Below are 15,374 nucleotides of genomic sequence, written 5' to 3' on the forward strand. Positions count from 1 at the left end.
GAGAAATGATAGGTGGCCAAATATTCTTTTGGCAAGGAACAATGCCAAAAAGTATTAACCAGACATTGTCTGCTAAAGCATACTTTGTTCTAAAGCACTGGGAATAGGGGACAATAAACAAAAATGACACCGTATTTATACTACGCAACAGTCTTCTAGTGAAATGGACCTAAGCAACCCTAAATAATGTTTGCATACGTGGTGGTTTGAATAGGAATGGCTCCCATAGGTTCATTTATTTGAATCTTGGTTGAGGTAGGTATGGCCTTTCTTGCAGGAGGAAGTGTATCACTGGGTTGGGGGTTAGGGATTTGGGGTTTGAAATGCTCGAGCCAGGCCCAGTGTCTCTCTTTCTGCTGCCTGCAGATGCAGATGTAGAACTCTCAGCTACTTCTCCAGCACACGTGTGCCTGCATGCCAACATGCTTTTCACCATGACAATAATGGACCAAACCTCCGAACTGTAAGCAGCCCCAATTAAATGTTTTTCTTTAAAAGAATTGCCATGGTCCTGGATTGGGGAGAGGTGAAGAGAATGTGGGGGAAGAGTGGAAGGAGAGGAGGGGATAAACTGTGGTTGGGATGCAAAATAAATGAATACATTTAATTAATAAAAAAATTAAAAGATTTTCCTTGTCATGGTGTCTCTTCACAGAAATATAACACTGATTAAGACAGTAAAGTTTATCAAAATAGTATTTTTAAGAAATTTTGCTCAATTTCAGTTGAAAAATTTTTACAAAACCACTCTACTGGTAAGCATTCACAGAAAAAAATTATGTACTTTCCTATTATATAACATATTTCACCATTGTAACACTTTGTCATTCTGATACTCAATATCATGTTTTCACAAATTATTCAAAGCCATGGTAGCCAAAAATTGCATAGAATTACTAATAAATTGCATTTCTAAAACATCAGAGTGTTTTAGAGTACTTAGTCACCCTTATGATCAACTCCGACTTTATAACTTCCTTTTGTAAGTTTATTCAGAACACATAACTTCCTGCATATTTTCTATAAACACCTGTTTTTACATCAGGATTATGGCTTTTAGCACAAGTTTTCAAAGTGTGTTACATAGTGCCTTATTGACAATTCTTAGCAAGACTCCCTGATAGGTAAATACAATTTAAATCAAAAATAAATATTAAATACTTTGAAAGTTTCATTCCTGTAAAAATTATCTAATGTCCCATGAGTTACATGATCATGGTTCGCTTCTTGCTGTACTTTTACAGATTCTTCTCTGAAAACTCAGTTTAAAATGGATTTTAGGACTTCTTGTTCAGAGCATGGATGCTCTACTTGTGAGTCATTGGGGTGAAGCTCTGTGTAGAGCATCGATAGCATGCAAAAGGCCCTGCATTCAATTCCCAGCACCACAAATGTAAAAATCGGGGGTGGGGGGGACCCACCCTTGTCTCCCTAATAGACTTCCAATGTTCATTATAACCAAATGTTTAATTGAGATGTCAGAGATTTTCTACACTTAGTACATTTATATTCCCTCTCTTATGAATTCTCTGGTGGCTATTAAAGGCTGATCTGTGGTGGAACTTTTTCCCACACTCATTACATTCATAAGGTTTCTCTCCTGAATGAGTCCGGTAATGTACAGTGAGGTATGACTTCTGAGAAAAGACTTTCCCACACTCATTACATTCATAGGGTTTCTCTCCTGAATGGCTTCTATAGTGTACAGTGAGGTTTGACATCCGAGAGAAGACTTTCCCACACTTGCTACATTCATAGGGTTTCTCTCCTGAATGAATCCGGTGATGAATAGTGAGATATGACTTCTGAGAGAAAAATTTCCCACATTCATAACATTCATATGGCTTCTCGCCTGTGTGTACTCTCTGATGTCTAAAGAGGGATGAATTATGAGAGAAGGTTTTCCCACACTCATTACACCCAAAGGGTTTATCTTCTGAATGACCTCTGTAATGTACAGTGTAGCATGACAAATCTGAGAATGACTTTCCACAAATATTACAGTCATAAGTTTTTTCCCCTTCTGGAATGGACTGGTGCCCGCTGAAGGCTGAATTTTCAAGGAAGGTTTTCCCACACTCATTACATTCATATTGTTTCTCTCCTAAGTCATTTGTGTGATCAGGAAGATACTGCAGCTGGGAGAACTTCCCACATTCACTACACTCATGGACTCGCTCTTCTGTATGTACCTTTCGGTGCCTAATGAAAGCTGAGTTTAGATTGAAGGTTTTCCCACATTCTGTACACTCATATGGTTTCTCTTCTAAATGGCTCCTATAGTGTATGGTGAGGTATGACACCCGAGAGAAGAATTTCCCACACTCACTACACTGATAGGGCTTCTCCCCTGTGTGTGTTCTCTGGTGTGTAATGAGAGTGGACTTTCGGTAGTAGGATTTACCACACTCATTACACTTATAAAGCTTTTCTCCTGTGTGTGTTCTCTGATGGTCGTTGAGGGCAGACTTCCGGGAGAAGGATTTCCCACATTCATTACATGGGTAGGGCCTCTCCCCGGAATGATTTCTCTGGTGTAGAGTGAGGTGTGTCTTTTGGCAGAAAGTTTTCCCACACTCAATACATTCATAGGGCTTTTCTCCTGAATGAGTTCTCAGATGTTGTGTGAGATGTAACTTCTGACAGAAGGTTTTCCCGCATTCATTACACTTATAGGGTTTCTCCTCTAAGTGTGATCTCCGATGGACAGTGAGGGTTCCCTTTTGACTAAAAGACTTTCCACACACATTGCATGCATATGGTTTCTCTCCTGTGTGAGCTCTCTGATGTATGATGAATTTAGACTTTTTACAGAAGGACTTCCCACACTGTATACATTCGAAGGGCTTCATTTCCAGCTGTGATCTCTGATATGCACTGAAATCTGACATCTGGATGAAGTCTGGTCCAGAGTCATCCCATTCATAGGGCTTCTCCGTCATATAAGCTCTCTCATGAGCCATGAAAACAGTTTCACTGTCTAAGGCTTCTATGCACTCATAATCAAAGGGTTTCTCCAAAATGGTAATTTTCTGCAGAATACTTTCATCATGTCGAGAAGAAGTATCCCCATTTTCATTAAAGTCATCCAGTTTCTCTCTGTATGTTTTCCCACAATCAATACACTTGTTGGGCTTCTCTACTGCATACCTTCCATCACTACTAATTAATGCTGAAATAGATTCCAAAGTCTTCCCACAGGAGACACATCTGTGAGATACTGTGCTTGAAGAAATGAGGTGTGATTCTAGGTCATACATTTCACCAGATGCATCCCCCTTCTCTGCTCTTCGGCTGTTGAGATCATCAGCTTGCCTCATATGTTTGCCTTCATTTTCCTGGATTTTCTCTGTGGTATCATCAACTTTACTGATTCCTGAAAAGGAGTTAAGATTGAACAAATACTGTCAACATGAATATACAAGCTACAGAAGAGGTGGCACCTAAATGTCTTCTTTGTGGATAATCCATACGTAAAAATTATTATGAGTGTATAGGTTTCCTTTTCCTTTGATTTATAATATGTAATATATATGTGGGGGGGATAAGTAGGAAGAGAGTAAATTTTACACTGAAAACAAGCACCTTAGTTACTTTACAAATCAATTTTGAAAGACAAATGAAAATGACCTAAGAAATTATGAGCAGAAAGTGTAGTTACTGAAAGGGTGTTAGACTTAGAAGTGGGAGGACTCACAGCAAAGGGAAGCAGAGGAAATTAATTATTGGGCAAATATGAAAAAGAACTGTTTTAATATGGCCTATGTTTGGGAGAAACAGACTCTCATTTATATCAAATGGCAATGCATCGCCACACAGGAAGACCGCCACCCCGGACTGTTCTGCATTTACACCAATGGCAATGCGTCACCACACAGAAAATTGTGCCTTAGACACTTCTGAAAACTTTCTTTTGATTTTGTTTGAAATAGTGTCTTTTCACTTAGCCCAGGCTGGCCTTAAACTTTCAGCAATTTGCCTGCCTTCCCTGGAGTTCTGAGACTGCAGACCTGAACCACTAAGCCCACTGAAATCTTTGCCTCTTTGCCTTTCTATCTGGCACATGAGTATAAACATTTTTTTATTTGTTTGTTTTTGTTTTTATTTTTTCAAGACAGGGTTTCTCTGTATTGCTTTGGAGGCTGTCCTGGAATTCACTCTGTAGTCCAGGCTGGCCTCAAACTCACAGAGATCCACCTGCCTCTGCCACCAATGCCCGGTGAGTATAAACATTCTAAAAGTTTCATTTTCCTCCCATTTAAAGAGAGCCCCACAACCAGGGCTTAAACAGCTTGTGACCAAAGTAAATGCTCATTACATCAGCCTTTAATTTCCTTTCAATGTCATAACTTAAATCTCCCCACACCAGGTATGGCCGCCATCATAATATATTTTCTTAATTTTGAATATAAACAAACCCCCATATTTCTGGATCTCACCTGATATAAAGTATCAAACTTCAAAAGTTTCCACTACAGTATTAATTGATGTGACCACCTTTTAAAATTTCACACTCTATTCACTTACCCAAACGACTCTGAGCAGGGCAGTCGACTTCCATCATCCATGGTTCTTCTCCCTGCTCCAACTTAATAATCACATTTGGCTTGGTAACGTCATACCCTGTTAACAGGAAAAGGAGAAGGGTTGGGACTAATTGTTTGGCTGCAGAATCACTGTGGTACAGAAAGCCATGCCACAAGTTACATATCACTACTCCCGTTTTTTTACCAATTAAGAGCAGAACCTTTTGTGTAGCTAAGAAGCAGAGCACTTGCCTAACATATAGGAGCTCTGGGTTCAATGTCCAGTACCACTAAGGGAAAAAAAAGTAGGCTCTTCCAATGGACCAGAAAAGACAGACCTCATGTCTACCCCAAAGGACTAAGGAGCATTTGTTCCTTTACACTAAAGATAGACAAATCAATGAACTCAATGCTGGAAAGCAACTGGTCCTCACCCACGGAGATGAGGTTGCTATAGTTCTCCAGCATCACATCCCTGTATGTCGTCTTCTCCTCAGAGCCCAGCTGCCGCCACTCCTCCTGGGTAAAGGCCACAGCCACATCCTTGAATGACAGTGGACCCTGCAATGGCATTGTGATCAGAATCAGGAGATACAGAAAAGGTACAGGGAAGACAAGCTTTTCCAAAGCAACTGGTACAGTTAACCACGAACATTCTATACCTTAATGTTACAGAGCCTGGAAGGAAAAAAACATATTGCAACCATGTTGTCTTGGGAAACAAGAGCAAAAACAAAACTCGAATGTAACAGTTAACTGTCAACTTGACATAATCTAGAACCATCTGAGAAAGGACGGAGCAGTAAGGGATTGTCTTCATTGTGTTAACTCAAGTGGGAAGACCTGTCCACAGTGGGCGATATCATTCCTTGGGACAGAGATCCTGCATTATATAGGAGTAGAGAAAGCAAGCTGAGCACTAGCAAGTATGAATTGATTCAGTGCTCTTTGCTCTTGACTGTAGATGTAATACAACTAGTTGCTTAATGCTTCTGCTGCCTTATGAACTGAAACCTGGAATCTTGAGCCAAATAAACCTTTCTCCCTCAGGTTGTCTCTCTCAGGGTATTTTTATTACAGCTAATGAAACGAAACTGAGCCACATACCACAGTTCAGTTCCCATTTTTCAAATGGATTGTGTAAATGGGAGAGGCTACAAAACATGTAAAATAGCTAGGAGGTGGGGGCATACACCTTTAATCCCAGTACTGTGGAGGCAGAGGCAGGTGGATCTCTGTGAGTTTGAGGCCAGCCTGGTCTACAGAGTGAGTTACAGGACAGTCAAGGCTGTGCAATGAAATCCCGTCTCAAAAAACAAATAAATAAACTTATTTTAGCATGTGCATGGCAGCAAGTGTGTCAAGGCCAGAGGGATATTGGCAGGCTGTTCTCTCCTTCCACTATGTGAGTTCTGGGGATGAAACTCAAGTTGTCAGGTTTGGTGGCATGGGCCTTTACTAACTGAGTCACTTTGCCAGCCCCGGGTTTTAGCTCTTTGATTTTTGCACATTTCATTTGTATAGCCAACTCTATTGAATATTCATACACATGAGTTTATTTCAAGTTCCACTGCAAACATTTCCTTTTTGCAGCAATACATAACATTAAAAAAAAAAAATCAATACCCAAAGGTGTTACTAGAGTAAGATATACAAGGAAAAAGGTTAAAAAAGGGACAGATGGAAACAGCACCAGTATGTGCAGGCCAGGAGGAAGGTACTTTCCTAAGGACAGCTTTAGACAGTGAGGATCAGTTTTAAATTAGAAGTAAACCAACCAAACATGATTATCTTCCTGATTCAAAACCAAAGTCCAGGGGCTAGAGTGATGGCTCAGTGGTTAAGAATGCTTATTGCTCTTGCACAGGACCCAAGTTCAGTTCCCAGCAGCACTTGATGGCTCACGACTGCCTGTAATTGCAGTTCTAGAGAGCTGGCACCTTCTGGCCTCTGTGAGTTCCTACATGCACATGGTACTAATAAACTCACATAGACATATAGTAACACAAAATAATAAATACATATTAAAAAAAGAAACAGAAAAATGCATTCTATTCTTTTAAGAGCATGGGAATCCAGGTTCTAGCCACAGGAATGTCTCCATGATACCTTTCAGATACAGAGATTTCTGGACAAGACAAGCCAGAGTCATGGGTCATGCAAATTTAGATAGGAGCCACTATTCTACAGCCAAAACAAAGGGCAGACTCTCCAGCAGAGCCCTTGCAGGTTGCCTGAGAAGTAAACTACATAACTCCCTGGAGAACTGTGATATGGCTTCAGGGACAGGACAGACAGCACAGTCAGGTGACTGCTGAATCTGATGAGAAGCCAGTGGCTTTGGCAGCGCTGCCAGAGACAGGAGACAACACAAGATTTCAGACCTCCATCATTCTATGTGAGATAAATGATAATCTATCTGAATGGGATTATTAGGACTATAGATCCAATCCAAGACTGTATCAGACAAAACAGGACATCCATTCAACTCTATTCACAGAACAGGCTTTTTGTTTCCCTAAATGAAAACTTTTAGAATCACTGGGGAGACAGACCTTTAGCCATTCTTATGGGGGCGGTAATCTTTATTAGGTTAAATGAGGCTGGAAGGCCTGCCCGCCAAGTGTGGCTTCATTCCCTTGGCTTAGATCTTGGATTGTACAAATAGAAGAAGGTGGGCTGAGCACAAGCATTCATGGTTTCCTGCTTTTTGATGATGGATACAATGTGATTAGCTGCCTCATGTTCCTACAACTGACCTCCCTGCTGGAATGGATTGTGAACCAAAATAAGCCCTATCTCTCTTCATCTATTTTCATCAGAGTAATTTTTAAGGATATTATTTCACATCTACAAATGATTTCTATGTATACATATATGTATATATGTATGTATGTGCACATGTGCACAGTGCCTGTGGCCAGAAGAGGATGTTGGATTGCCTGAATCTGGGGTTACAGGTGGTTGTGAGCCACCGTCGGGTACTGGGATCAACCCTGAAACCTCTGGAAGAGCAGTCAGTGTTAACTGCTGAGGCATCTCTGCAGCTGTGTCACAGCAGCAGGGAAGGTAACTAAGTTGTCAGGTACCCTCTCTTGATGGGAGATGTCATTATGTATATATGTTTCTCATACTGGTTAATAATAAAGCACTGTTGGCCAATAGGAAAGGAAGATAGGAGGGACTAGGAGACAAGGAGAAAATAGGAAGTAGTAAGGAAGAGTCAGCATGGAGAGACCGGGGAGACCAGATGCCTGCCTCACTCCCCGGTAAGGAGACCACATGGAAATACATAGAAATGGGTTAATACTTAAGACAGGGCTAGCCTATAAGAAACAAATAATGGGCCAACAGCATTATATCAAATACAGAGTCTATGTGTGTTATTTGGGGCTGGCGCGGCAGCAGGACAAGACCAGGCGGCAGGCGGAAAAACCCGTACACCTTACACTCTCTATTTACTTCCAGACGCTGCAGCCATTACCCCTGTAAAGAGGAGGTGAGGCAGGCAGGTAGTACTGGAGTCGGTTTGCATTAGCTGTTAATAATTCCTCTTTCCTTGTCTAGAACGGAGAATCTAGACTCAATTTCCAGTACCTCAAAGAAGAAAAATTCCCCCACAAATTTACAGAGAATATTAAGAATCATCAGCTAGCCGGGCAGTGTTGGTGTCCATCTTTAATCCTAGCATTTGGGAGGTAGAGGCTGGAGGAATCTTGTTGAGTTCAAGGCTAGGCTGGTCTATAGAACTAGTTCTAGGAAAGCTGAGGCTACATAAAGAAACCCTGTCTGGGAAAAAAACCCAAACCAAAGAATCATCAGCTAAGGAAAACAGTATAAACAAAAAGGCATCAAGAGGAACAATTCAACAGAACTGAATTTATACATGAAAAGTAATTTAGTTTCTGTCATATGTATGGGTGTTTTGCTGGCATGTATGTCTGTACACCACATGCATGTCTAGTGCCTACAGATGCCAGACAAAAGTAACGAATCCCCTGGGACTAGAGTCACATAAAGGTGTAAACTGCCATGCCATGTGGGTGCTGGGACTTGAACCTGGGTCCACTGGAATAGCAGTAAATGCTCTTAACTACTGAGCCTCCTCTCCAGCTCAGAGAAATTAAGTTTATCTATTGATTTATTTTTAAAAAGTTTGTCAGCTGGGTGTTAGTGGCATAAGCCTTTAGTCCCAGCACTCGGGAGTCAGAGGCAGGCGGATCTCTGTGAGTTTGAGGTCAGCCTGGCCTACAGAGTTGAGTTCCAGGACAGGTTCCAAAGCAATACAGAGGAACCCTGTCTCGGAAAGAAAAAAAATTATAAAAAGTATTGTGTATGTGTGCACACTTAAGCTATGGCACACATGTGGAGGACAGTGGGCAACTTTGTGGAATATGTTGTCTTCTTCCACCTTAACATAGGTTCTGAAGATCAAACTCATGTCCTCATGCATTTGTGGCAAGCACTTTTATCTGCTGGGCCATCTTGCTGACCTGATTCCTATTTTGTTTTCTAATAAATTAGGACACTGCTTCCATAAAATAAGAGTGCATTGCTAAGGAGTGGGCGTTGGAAACTACTCAGAACTAGAGAGACTAAACTGTCGGATTGGTTTCTAAGTCTTCAAGTGAAGCACAAGTGTAGCACATTATTGTAGCTCAGCTAAGAAAACTCTCCCCTCCCCAGATCGTCAATAGTTAAGAACAAAGCAACCTATAGAGGAAAGGGTTTATTTGGCTCAGTTGTCACAAGCCAGCATCAAGAGAAACCAAGGTGGTAACTCAAGGCAGGAATCCGAAGGTGGGCACTGATGCAGAGGCCATGGACCAACGCTGCTTACTGGCTTGCTCCCCATGGCTTATACAACCTGCTTTCTTATACAGGGCAGTCCTGTCCACAGTTTCCTGGACCTTCCCACATCAATTAACCTAGAAAATGACCCCACATGCCAATTTGGTGGAGGGAATTCCCCGGTTTGTATTAACAAAAATGAGCCAGCACAGAAAACAAAGTTTGGAAGTGGGAAGTGGAGTTTCATTATTACATAAGGAGGATGTCATCTCTAGCCATAGATTTTGATTTGCAGAATGGGGATTAAAGCCAGGGCCTTGTACACACCAGGTAAATGCACTACCACCAAACTACACCTCATGTATAAATGACTTGTAATAAAGAGTGCCATAGCTTTCTTTGGGGTGTTCTAAGTGGTCTACAAAGGCCATTATGATTAAAGTCTTGGTCCCTAGGGGGATGAGACCTTCAATAGGTAGAACATAGACAGCTACTCAGACTGTTGCGGGGTTGTGACCTAAGTAACAACTGTGGAGACCAGTCTCTCTCTCCTTTTCCCTATCTGGCCACAGACACTCTTCTGACATGGTCCATGATGTAACACAACTTAGAAATGACCAGTCAGTGCTGGGCTCAGACCTCCAAAACCATGAACAAAATGACAGTTTCCTCTATGAGTGAGCTGGCTCTGGTATGTCACTGTGGCGACCCAAGGCTGTAAGAGCAGGAGACAGCTGAACAAGGATAAAAACAGCCCCAAGCCTTTTGCCAGCACAGAATAAACACCCACTAAGTCATGATTCTAAATGCAAAAACAAGGGAGGCAGAATAGGAAAAATTAAAGGGGGCTTTCTTTGTAACCTTCCAAAAATGCCTCAAAATGTAGAAACAAGGACTTCCACGCTCAGCAGTGGCAGGTGGCAGGAGCAGAATGTGCCCTCCAATGTGCAAGTGTCCATCTACATGCAGTTTTCTGTGTTCTGCTGACTATGGGGGAAGTGGATGCTGCCCTTTGTCTCCCTCTCTCCGCAGTTCTGTCGGGTACTGATGCCTGTGTTTTATTAGGCATGTACATGCTTAGGATTGTTAGGTCCGTCTAACCTAACCCAACAATTGTGAAATGTTTAGCTATGTAAAGATGTGTTACATTTGTTTATGCTGTGGAGTATTACTTCAGCTGTGTAAAGGTGTGTTATATTTGTTTTGGCTGCATTTGTTAAAGATGTAAAAATGTGTTACTGTTTCACCTTATCTGCCTCAGGAACCTGAATGGCCTAATAAAGAGCTGAATAGCCAATAGCTAGGCAGGAGCAAGCTAGGAGAGCAGAGAAAATGAGTAGGAGAATCTAGGCTTGAGGAGAGAGGAGGAGGAGAGAATGGTTGAGAAAGAGAAGGAGACACCAGATCCAGGCAGGCAGTTGCCAGCCAGCAGACACAGAGTAGGCTGTACATAAAGGAAGGTACAAAGACCCAAGGCAGAACACAGACAAAAAGAACACAACTAGGCTAAGGCCAAGTACTCATTATGAATATTAAGTCTCTGTGTCAAGACTTGGGAGCTGGTTGGTGATCCAAAAGAAAAAGTCTGGTACAACTCTATGATTCTTCATACGAGACTATGATTCTATGTTTGAGAGTCTATGTATAAGACTCTGATTCTATGGATGACTCTATAATTCCATGGATAAGACTCTGATTTTATGGATGACTCCGTAATTCTACAGATAAGATTCTGTGATTCTATATAAGACTCTTCCCCGTTGGATCCTCTAAAAAAAGACCAGACAAAATCCCAAAGCACTTATAATATTCTTTAGATTAAGCAATCACTTGGTTTGATTATGAAGGGTTTTTTTTTTTTTTTTTTAAATTACATCTGGTGCTGTAGAGTGTATATTATTTCAGAAGCCATTCTGGCTCTCTCTTGAGTAACTCTGGTATGGTAGCCTAGTGAGATGGCTCACTGGGTAAGAAGGACTTGCTACACAGCCTGACTATCTGGAGTCCATGCCCAAAATCCGTATGGAGGGAGAAAACTGACTTCTGCAAGTTGTCCTCCGACCTCTACATGCATGTGGTACACATTGCCCCCCAACACACACACACATGTAGGCACATACAAAATAAAATTTTAAAACATTGTCTTAAAAAGAAAAGAATCTGTAGCTTGGAGCAAAAGGAATGCAAGATTCCTTTGTCATTTTTTTTCTCTTTGTGAAAATTCAAAATAAAATGTTGAATAAAAACAAATGCTATCAAACAGTTTAAGAAGTGTTTGCATAGAACACAAAAAACAACTTAAAGAGATTATGTGGTCTCCAAACTGAAAGAACTGTTGAGGTCAATCACACATCAATGCCCTGAGACACTCGAAACATTTTTAAACCCGCAGGCTCAGGATAACAAAAACATGAAACGTGCTGGTCAGATACCCCCGAATACTTCTAATCTGTCTTCTTACAGAAGCTATGGGGAGTTTACTTTCACAACAGTATTCTAGCTCATACATGAGGAAGAAATGTTACAAAGAGTGGGTGAACATTCTGCCTTCCCTAAGAACTTTGTAGACTGTGACAACATCTATCATTTCATAGCTGCTAATCAATCAACGGAGACAGGAACATAACAGACGTTTCTAGAAGGAAACACACAGATGTCACGTAAAACAGTTTTGACGGCAGTGTTGTCAATTTTACAGAATCTCGAGTCACCTGGGAGATGGGCCTACTGGGATTGTCTTGATTACATCAGGTGGTAAGAGCCTATTGCTGTGTATGTCACCGGGCTCCAGGTGATCCTGGACTACTGAAACACACAAAGGGGGCTATGTGGCAGCATGCTTTCCTCTTTCCTTCTGACTTCAGACAAGAATTATCAGCTCCCTTAAATTAAGCCCTTGCTTCCCCACCATGACAGGCTGAACTCCAGAACAGTGAGCTCAAACAAAACATGTAATTTGCTTTTGTCATGAATCAAGATCATTCTTGGGCTACAATAGCATTCTGAAGGCCAGCCTGAGCTACATGAGGCCCTGTCTCAAAACAACAACAACAAAAATGAATGGACATACTCTGATTAATCTTTTCGAGCAAACTATCAGTCTCACAAGGCATGCAATGAATTTTTTAAGCTACTTTAAAGGTAAAACAATAATGGCAAGATTTCAAACTGTGAAACAACAATCCAGTTTTGGTGGTAGGGGAGGCGACAGAAAAAAATTAAAACCTATGAAGCTTTCTAAAGAACCATTATTAAAAGATTTTTGGTCAAACTGCCACAATGTATAGTCTGGATTTTACTCCTAGGATTGAAAAAGTAAAAAATGGAAATATCCCATTGGTTTATGACATTCTGGAAAAATGTTAAGGAACAGGCTCTTGGGCAGCTGGGCCTCTGCTTTCAGACCAGAAAAGGAGAACACAGGACTGAAAAGTTATTAGGAATGTGGCCCATAACCATACCAACTTGAATAAAGAAAAGGTCCTAAGTTCTAGGCAATCTTTACTTTCCATAAGCAACAAAAATGGCATCTCCCAATAGTACATGCAGGTGATGTAATGGATACTATTTTTCTTTCTCTAATACTGTCAAGTAACTTTAGCCTAAAATGATCACACTGCCTACACAACAGACCATCATAATCTGCCACTCAGGCTATGTTTTATATGACAATCTCCATTATTTATTCCTCCACTACTATTTTAAAGAACAGTCCTTTGTCAGTCTCCCAAAATACATTTCAATGGAGAAAAGAATATTTACAAATGGGAAAACTCACCTTTGATCTACTCATTTTCTGCTGTTCTTGGGAAAGTGCAGGCACTGCTGATGGTGGACCTATGGGAGGAAAAGGTCACTATAATCAGCATTAACTGGTCGACACAGGGTCTCTTCTCTTGCCTGGGCACCACCGAATGAAATCATAGCCTACAAACATTTTGAAGGGGTAACATGGATGACAAAAAGGAATCACACATGTAACTCCAATAAGCAGCGGCTGGATGGGTATATTTTCTTTCTTTCTTCAAGGCAGAGTCTCTCTCTATAGCCTTGACTGTCCTGGAACTCACTCTGTAGACCAGGCTGGCCTCGAACTCGGAGATCTGCCTGCCACTGTCTCCCAAGTCCTGGGATTAAAGATGTGCACCACCACAGGAAGGTTGGGAAAAACTTTTAATTTTTACTGTGTGTGCATCGGTGTTTTGCCTGCCTGTTTGTCTGATCTTGGCGTTACTGACAGTTGTTAGGTGCCATGTGGGTGCTGGGAATTGAACCCGGGTCCTCTGGAAGTCAGTGCTATTAACCATTGAGCTATCTCTCCAGCCCCTGGGCTACACTTTCAATGATGAACTCAACACTGCTTTTTTTTTTTTTTTTCAGTCCCTGGGCATTAGATGTAAAGGTGTCAAAAGGTTACTTATTTTATTATTTCCTACTCAAACTGTTGAAAATGTCATGTTGATGAAGAATCTGAGCTCTATATGTTTGGGATTAATGTCCCATAAGATGACTTAAATAAAATCCCCGCTCTCTGGAGGCTGAGACAGGAGGATCGCCGAGTATCAGAACAACCACGGAATCCACGTCTCAAAAACTAAAAATGGAAAAAAAGGAAAATGGTCCAGATGGGCAGACGTCGTACTAACATTAATAAGGCGTGTTTTTTTTTTTTCAAACTATCCAACTAAACTTGGTTACTGCTGCACATTCCAAAAAGGAATACGAGAAAAACTGGAAAACAATGGCACCCTTATCCACAAACCGCTGCACGCCTTTGGTTAAGTCCCACACCATCGCACTCAGTCTTCCTCCACTAGCAGAGATAAAAGCATACTTCTGCACTACACCGTTATGATGCTACAAGAGTAGTCAAAGTGCTACAGGTAGAAACCAGCAGACAGCACTGGTACTGGTGAGCGCTGACTGACACTGTGGGAATCTAGAGCAGCTGACCCTTCCAGTGCCTGCACATCTCCTCCTCGGACCGTCCATGCATCTCAAAGCGGTGCGGCTGCCCTTCTGTCAGCCCGACCATAGCGATCCTTCCCCGCTCCGCACGCTGGAGACAGCGGGGATCCCAGGTTGACACATATCGTAGGTCCTCGGCGAACGACCCGCCAGGCCCAGCCTCCCTCTCCCAGCCCCGATCTGTGCCCACGGGCCTCACCAAGCGGGCAGACCCGCCGCCGCCCCTGTTCTCCCAGCCCTCGGCCTCTGCGCAGCGATCTCGCTAGGTCTTTCCGGACCGCACAGCCGCGCTTGCCGGCTGCAGACCGGGCAACTCTGGCCTCGGCCAGCCGCAGGCTCAGCAAATCTAACTTAGCCAATGCAAAATCTGCTGCAGCAAAGATAGCCTCAAGCCTGGACCTTCAGGAAGTCAGGGCGGCGCAGATGCTGTGCGCAAGCACAAGCACGCGCAAAGGCTCAGACGCGCAAGTGCAGCATCATACCGGAAGTCAGTGTTCCAAGGATCCTTTCTCCCCAGGAGATGCGCAGAAACTCTATCTCCCAGAAGGCTTCGCTCCTCTGCATCTAGGGACCATCTCGCAAGAATGTACCTGCTCCCAGCAGCTTGGAGGCGATGCTCTGAGAGCAATGGCCGCCCCCAGGCATGCTCTCATCTTCGCGTTTGTCCCCACTCCCTTTGAGCTTGGAGAAACGGCCTGAGGGTTTAAGTCCCAAATCCTTCTAGGCCAGGGACTCATAAAAATAGAAAGAAGATTCTGGAAGAAAGAAAGGCAGTTGTGTGTCATTCTCAATTAACCAAACTTCCTTGAAATAATAGACGGGAGAAATATCCAGCAATGATTTACAAAGAAGAAAGAGAAAATACAAATGGTGGGTTTTCTAGATCACACGACTAATGCATAAAAACTCCAAAAACAGAACCAGAAAGAGCACACAGGGGTCAGGCAACGATGGCAAACTTTAAAAAATGATACAATATGATGAACAATTAATTTCTTGAAGAAATAATGCAACAGTGTTCTTGGTCTAATCTTTCATTAAGATGTTGGCGTCAAAATTAATACCCAAATTTGCCAACCCAGAAAGTTG

The 15,374-nt window shown here is 42.2% G+C and overlaps 1 protein-coding gene across 1 annotated transcript; it reads right to left on the reverse strand.

Moving 5' to 3' along the window:
- Positions 1-683: 683 nt before the first annotated feature.
- On the reverse strand, positions 684-14,645 carry Rbak (RB associated KRAB zinc finger). Its single transcript, XM_051205194.1, has 5 exons — positions 14,485-14,645; positions 13,096-13,154; positions 4,961-5,087; positions 4,528-4,623; positions 684-3,376 (listed from the first exon to the last, which is right to left on the reverse strand). Exons 2-5 carry the CDS (start codon positions 13,108-13,110, stop codon positions 1,479-1,481), a joined length of 2,136 nt encoding a protein of 711 aa, XP_051061151.1. The 5' UTR covers positions 13,111-13,154; positions 14,485-14,645; the 3' UTR covers positions 684-1,478.
- Positions 14,646-15,374: the final 729 nt, after the last annotated feature.

The sequence above is a fragment of the Phodopus roborovskii genome, unplaced genomic scaffold, assembly GCF_943737965.1.
Source record: "Phodopus roborovskii unplaced genomic scaffold, PHOROB, whole genome shotgun sequence".
Lineage (NCBI taxonomy): Eukaryota > Metazoa > Chordata > Mammalia > Rodentia > Cricetidae > Phodopus > Phodopus roborovskii.